This window comes from Bos indicus, chromosome 19, assembly GCF_029378745.1.
Source record: "Bos indicus isolate NIAB-ARS_2022 breed Sahiwal x Tharparkar chromosome 19, NIAB-ARS_B.indTharparkar_mat_pri_1.0, whole genome shotgun sequence".
NCBI lineage: Eukaryota > Metazoa > Chordata > Mammalia > Artiodactyla > Bovidae > Bos > Bos indicus.
The window spans coordinates 15,728,000-15,734,889 of NC_091778.1; the positions used below are offsets into that span (position 1 = coordinate 15,728,000).

General features: G+C 51.3%; 1 protein-coding gene across 1 annotated transcript; it reads left to right on the forward strand.

Moving 5' to 3' along the window:
• Positions 1-663: 663 nt before the first annotated feature.
• LOC109574185 (C-C motif chemokine 14-like) lies at positions 664-4,997 on the forward strand. Its single transcript, XM_019982013.2, has 3 exons — positions 664-876; positions 4,186-4,300; positions 4,778-4,997. Exons 1-3 carry the CDS (start codon positions 792-794, stop codon positions 4,860-4,862), a joined length of 285 nt encoding a protein of 94 aa, XP_019837572.1. The 5' UTR covers positions 664-791; the 3' UTR covers positions 4,863-4,997.
• The last annotated feature ends 1,893 nt before the right edge of the window (positions 4,998-6,890 follow it).

Genomic DNA, 6,890 nt, shown 5'->3' on the forward strand with positions numbered 1-6,890 from the left:
GATGAGGTTGGGAGCCAAAGGTTCTGCTGAAGAGCTTAAGTGAGGATTTCCAAGACTGGAGACCCTATCCTGTTACCCCAAATCCTCTCTGACCTCTGGCCCCCATACAGCCTTGCTCTGGGGCCTGGTACCAGAACTAAGTACGGGACACATCCCAGCCTTGAGATCTTGAACTAAGGCTGAGCCAGTCTTCCCTCCCCATGGGGCTCGTGGTCTTTCTATGACTAAGGAAAGGCGTACGTCAGAGGGTTAAACAGGGCTTCCCAAGTTGCTCAGTGGTAAAGAATCCACCTGCCAATGCAGGAGATGCAGGAGACGTGGGTTCGATCCCTGGGTCAGGAAGAGCCCCTGGAGTAGGACATGGCAACCCACTCCAGTATTCTGGCCTGGAGAAACCCATGGACAGAAGAGCCTGGTGGGCTACAGTCCATGGGCTCACAAAGAGTCAGATACGACTGTGCGACTGAGCATGGGATAAAAAATAAAATATCATATCTAAAATCTGGCAATAGAAAAGGGTTAAACATATTCCCACTAGGGTGGAGGTCAATTTCCTCTCTGAAATCTTGGCTCTCCAGGCTTCCTTCACTCCACCCTCAACACATGTGCAGGATGTGAAATCGCTGAGGGATCTACTGCTTCCTACTTCCCTTTGAAATCCTAGTTCCCTTACTGGAAAAAAAAAAAAAATTTTGTCTAGATGAGCATTTCTCAAAACTTCCGAAGCCCAGGAAGCCTCTGAAGCCCCTACCAAGCTGCCTCTCCTCCTGCAGCTGCTCCTCCACGGGAGGATGAAGGTCTCCATGGCAGCCGTCTCCTTCCTCCTCCTCCTCAGCATCACTGTGGCCCTTGGGTCCAAGAACGGATCGTCTTCAAGTGAGTACAACACCTTCCAACCTGGTCCCTGTGGGATAGCAAGCAGGAGCCGGGGTGCTGGGATGCGAAGAGAAAGGGGCTCCAGAAGGGGGTCTAGTGTCTTCTTTTCTTTATTACTGAAGTGTAGTTGCTGTGGGCTCCCCAGGTGGCTCAGTGGTAAAGAATCCTCCTGCCAAGCAGGAGATGCGGGTTTAATCCCTGGATCGGGGAGACCCCCTAGAGGAAGATACAGCAACCCACTCCAGTGTTCTTACCTGGAGAATCCCACGGACAGAGGAACCTGGCCGGTTACAATCCAGGGGTGGCCGGTTACAATCCAGGGGTCGCAAAGTGTCAGATACTATTTAGCGACTAAATAACAACAACATAGTCCCATGGACAGAGGAGTCTAGTGGGCTGCAGTCCATAGGGTCACAAAGAGTCGGACACGACTGAAGTAACTTAGCACGCATGCATACACAAGGTTATATTACCTAAGGTGTCTAATATAGTGATTCATAATTTTTAAAGATCATATTCAATTTATAGTTATAAAATATTGACTGTATTCCCTGTGTTGTATAATGTATCCTTGTAGCTTATTTTATACTTAATTGTTTGTACCTCTTAATCCCCTAGCCCAACTTTGCCCCTCCCCCCTTCCTTCTCCCTACTGGTAAACACTATTGTTCTGTATATCTGTGAATCTTTTCTTTTCTGTTCTATTCATTTGTTTGTTGTGTTTTTTAGATTCTGTGTATAAGGATATGATACTGTGTTTATTTTTCTCTGTCTGACTTATTTCACTTAGCAGGCTCTGTTGCTGTGAAAGTCACTCAGTCGTGTCCTACTCTTTGCAACCCCATGAATATAGTCCGTGGAATTCTCCAGGCCAGAATGGGTAGCCTTTCCCTTCTACAGGGGATCTTCCCAATCCAGGGATCAAACCCAATTCTCCCGCATTGCGGGCAGATTCTTTACCAGCTGAGCCACAAGGGAAGCCCAAGAATACTGGAGTGGGTAGCCTATCCCTTCTCCAGCGGATCTTCCTGGCCCAGGAATCGAACCGGGGTCTCCTGCATTGCAGGCGGATTCTTTACCAACCGAACTATCAGGGAATCACTTAGCATAATGCCCTCCAAGTCCAACCAGGTGGCTGCAAATGGCAATATTTCATTCTTTTTACGGCTGAGTAGTATTCCACTGTGTCTGATGTCCACTGTGTCTGATGTCCTCTTAAACTGGTTTCATCCTCACATTGCCCAGGACCAGTCCCCTCCCTGCCAACGCCATGCAGTGAGGCCAGGTTATCTCTTCACTCCCTCCATTCCTCTCTCTTTGCCATTAAACTAAAGACAGGCCCATCCCATTTGGGCTCATTATCCCCCAAGAGACTGGGAAGACGTGTTTGGGACCCTCAAGGTCACTTTGTCCCTTTACCCCCTGAGATTTGGATCCAGGCTGCTTCCAGGGTCTCCCTACCCCATGAATGCAGCATCACTTGGGTATGTACTTGGGGGAAAGGAACAGTTGGGATGGGGGAGCTCCTAGGCCACCATTTTTCAGCTTGTTTCTTCGGAAGAGCTGCCTTTACAGGCAACCCAAGCTATTCCTCACTCTGCAATTTTACCTCGTTTCCTTTTTAGAAACTGAAGGGAAACATAGAAGGCTGTTGAAATGGAGCTAGACTAGACTGGGTGGAATGGGGACAGTTTGCTTTGCTTATCTGAGGAGTCACTGGGCAGCTCAGAGGATGCAGTGACAGTGGTTCTCAGGGACCAGGGGGTCCCTTACTCCACTCTTCAGGGGGTGAGAGTGCTGCTGGAGATGGCGCTGCATAAGACCACCAGCCCTTCCCTTGCCACCCAAGCACCTCGGTGATGCCGAGGCCATCGCTGTGCACACCCATATTTCTGTCCAGGTTGGTCACATAACGTGACGGCCCCAATCACTGCACCCCCTAACTGCAAGGCCCTTGATCTGAAACCCCTCCCCTGCTGCCCCTGTAATTCAATCTTGGTGTGACTTTGTTGTCACCAAGAGCACCTCCTACAAGAGCCATGGAATTTTGGAATCAAAAAATAACTGAAAAATACAGTGATTTTTTTTAAGTGTTTTAGATCAGGAAAATTTTTCTTCCAGCAAAATCTTACACAGGAGGCCCAAAATGTAAAACAGGGGAAAAACGGCAGATGGGGTCTTATACCCGTAACTCAGCTCCCAAGTGCCTCTGCGCCTCCAGGAAGCTGTGTGTAAAATGCAGTCAGCCGCCAAGGCAGTTAACCGCCTTGTTCACAGATGAGCAGACATGGGGGTGATGGTGCAAAGCCAACAGAGGCTGGATGGGGTTAGATCTGGTAGTCCTAGCTCCCTGGTCATTGTCCGTGGGTCTTGGTGTGGGCATTCTGCCCTCTTGGCAGGGCGTGGGTTCAGTGGGGATCAGGCAGGATGGGGGCACTGGGAGGGACAGGATCTGCATCCCCAATCCTATTGGGACTTTTCCCCCCTAATATCCCTTCTCCCCAGGGTTGTGTGCTCGCTGAGATCTGGACTTTGCTGCGCTTCCATCCAGAGTTCAAAGTCATCAGCCAGTCCTTTGGGGGTGAGGTGGCAATTGTCGTGGTCTATGCGCAGGTTGGAAAAGAATTTCGAGACATGAGGCAGAATGAGAGGAGAAGAGAGTTTACTAGAGCAGGAGATGCTGTTAGGCCAGTGGGCTGGCTCAAGACAGGGACAGTGCCTTTTGTGGGCTGGTAGCCAATTTTTATAGCCTCAAGACAAAGAAACTTCTTGCTAGAAGGGTGGTGTTAGGTGGTTGGTTAGGATGCTATAGGATGGGTATTTTTGTCAATGTGGGGTCAGGGAGCTGCCCGGTTTAGAGCAGGGGGGCTCATGACAACATAGCTTCCCTGGTGGCTCAGATGGTAAAGAATCTGCCTGCGATGCAGGAGACCTGGGTTTGATCCCTGGGTCAGGGAAGATCCCGTGGAGAAGGGAATGGGAAACCCACTCCAGTATTCTGGCCTGGAGGATTCCTTGGACAGGGGAGTCTGGCGGGCTACAGTCCATGAGGTGACTTTGGTAAAGGACTCCACAGGGGTGAGAGAAAGGGAGGCAGGGTGATCGGTGATGAAGGAGGAGAGAAAAAGGAGCCCGGGGATTAGCCTGAGAGGGAGGCCAGGGGACTGAGCTTTTTCTACAGCCCTCTCTCTGAATTCTGGGGTGCTCTCCTTCCTTTCCTCCTGCACCCCCTAGGGTTCCAGAGGCAGTCAGCACCCTGCATCTCTAACGAGCACCCTGATCTCAGCTTGCTCCCCTCTTTCTCCTCAGGAGGACCTTACCACCCCGCCGAGTGCTGCCTCACCTACGTGAGCCGGCCAGTCCCCCGGCAGCGCGTTTCAAGCTATTATGAGACCAGCAGCCAATGCCCCAAGCCTGGAATCATGTAGGTGAAACCCACACACCACCCTGGGGGATGGGGGGCCCGTAGGGCTGGGAGCATGGTGGGGAAGGGCAGGGGGGAGAACGCAGGATGGGTGCTCCCCAAAGTGCTCTCAGGCATGTCCACAGAGAGAAGCAGCATGGGGTGGGGTAGGGAGAAGCAGACTTGGGGCTCAGAGGCCGTCAGGGGGGCCCTGCTGGGTCCAGGAGGAAGCTGGGCCCATGGATGAGGATGTGGTGGGGAGAGGAAGGAGAGGCAAGGGACACCTCCTGGGTTGGGCATGGAGACTGGACGGGTCTAAGCAGCCCTGAGGGGCTGGAGGGTGTATCTCCGAAAATACACTGGCCCTGGGCTGCCTCTAACTAAGGAAGGGGAACCGGTCTGGGTGGAATGAGGAATCTGTGAAGAAGGAAGGACTGGCTCTCGCTTCCTGGCTCCCGGAGCCTTGGTTGGTCATCCTTCTCCCCTCTTGTTCCACAGCTTCATCACCAAGAAGGGCCATTACATCTGTGCCAACCCCCGTGATGGCTGGGTCCAGGACTATATCAAGGAACTGGAGGAGTGACCCAGAAGTAATGGAGAAGGACACAGCTCGGGATTTAAAGAGAGGGGGTTGAACCCCACTCCCCTCCTCCCAGCTCAGCCCCAGCCGCCTCCTGGGAGATGCCCTGACTTGAATTAAAGACCAGTCAGGCCCTTCCCTGCCCTCATGCATTTCTACTAAATTTCCCCGCTCGCTGCGGACTTGAGGACACTGGTGAGCCCAGCCATGCCTGCTCTGGCAAGGCAGCTCAGGGTGCCACCCTCAGCCTCATGCTTCACTCTGCAGAAGTTTGGCCAGAGCCTGGTGCAAAAAAAAAAAAAAAAAGGGTCAGGTCTGCCATGGAGGTAGAGAGAAACTGAACAGGAAGTGAGGAAGACACGCTGTATAAAGGCTACCTTGAGACAGTAATGACCACAATAAAAACAGATACTATTTTTGTAGCACCTCCATAGTCCAAGCACTCTGCTAAAGCAGTCTATGTGCATTCATTTATTTAAGCTTCACAAGGAAAGCTTGATTTTGCAGCTAAATCTTCATAAAGGCCTCTCTGTAACAGTTAAGTTCCATAGTCTTTTTCTGTGGTGGTCCCAAGGCCTTTGTCCCCTGCTGGCTAAGATAGGAATGATTGATGGACAAATTTTATCCAATTCTTCGCCATCCACATACACACATCAGGTTGCACTATATTGTTTTATTCATTTTTGTGTACTTCACAAGGCATAGCAAAAAGTCTGGCCCACATCAGGTGCTCAGGAAATGGATGGATGGGTGGGTGGATGGGTGGGTGGGTGGGTAGATGGATGGATGCATGCATGCATGCATAGATGGATGGATAGTGGATGGTGGATGAACGGGTGGATGGATGAATGCATAGATGAATGAATGGATGGTGCATAGATGAATGAATGGATGGTACATAGATGGATGGGTGGATGGATTGATGCATAGATGGGTGGGTGGATAAATGGATGAATAGATCAGTGGGTGGATGGATGGATGGTGGATGAATGAGTGGATGGATGCATAAATGGATGGATGGATAGATGGGTGGATGGATGGATGGATAGTGGATGGTGGATGAATGGGTGGATGGATGAATGCATAGATCGGTGGATGAATGGATGGTGGATGGGTGGATAGATGGAATGAGAAAGGAACCAAGAGGAAGCTTATGTTCCAGCTGACCCCAAAGGCTCTCAGACCCATCTTCCAGGTTCAAGGAGCTCTGCATACACAGAGGAAGAGCACACCCAGTGTAGACATGATGACCACCCTCCCTGGTCTCCAGCCCTCCATAAAGACCAAGGGTGTCTGCACAGCAAAGGCACAGCAGGCTTCCTCATACCTCCTCTCCTCCACACACAGAGGTTAAGGGTTATCTCATATACCTACCCCGCTACCCTCATAAAAAGCCACAGCTTTACCACCACTAACTGCCCTGAACCCACCAGGACTAATTGCATTGCCTGCTTTTCCATATTTTATAAGCAATCTTGCCAAACAACAAGACCCACAAGGATTTTTGAGATCCTTATTTCCCCACACCCCGTCCCCCACAACTGCTATCTCCTGAAACACTCCCTCATGCCTCTAGAGGTCACAGTCCATCAAAGAGCAAATCCCCTCTTTCATTTCTTCTCTGAAAGCTGCCTTCAGCCTGGAACAGGGTTCTGAGGCAGTCTGAAAAGAGAAGATACTGAGGGGCAGGTCCATGGGCCCATGCTGAGTCGCTTTGTAGCCCACCAAGCCCCTCTACTGGAGTGGGTTGCCATGCCCTCCTCCAGGGCATCTTCCCGACCCAGGGATTGAACCTGCTTCTCCTGCGACTCCTGCATTGCAGGCGGATTCTTTATCATCGAGCCGCCAGGGAAGCCCGAGGGGGCAAGTCCAGCTTTAGCCAAAGCCAAGGGCGGAAGCTGGAACTCTGGGACCCAGAAGCAGGTTGTCAGGTTCACCGTGTTGGACAGCCCTCTGCTGGCCATGATTGACCACGGTGGCAGATTGGATTAACCCACACTGAGGGCACCCAGGCTTCCCAGGTGACGCTAG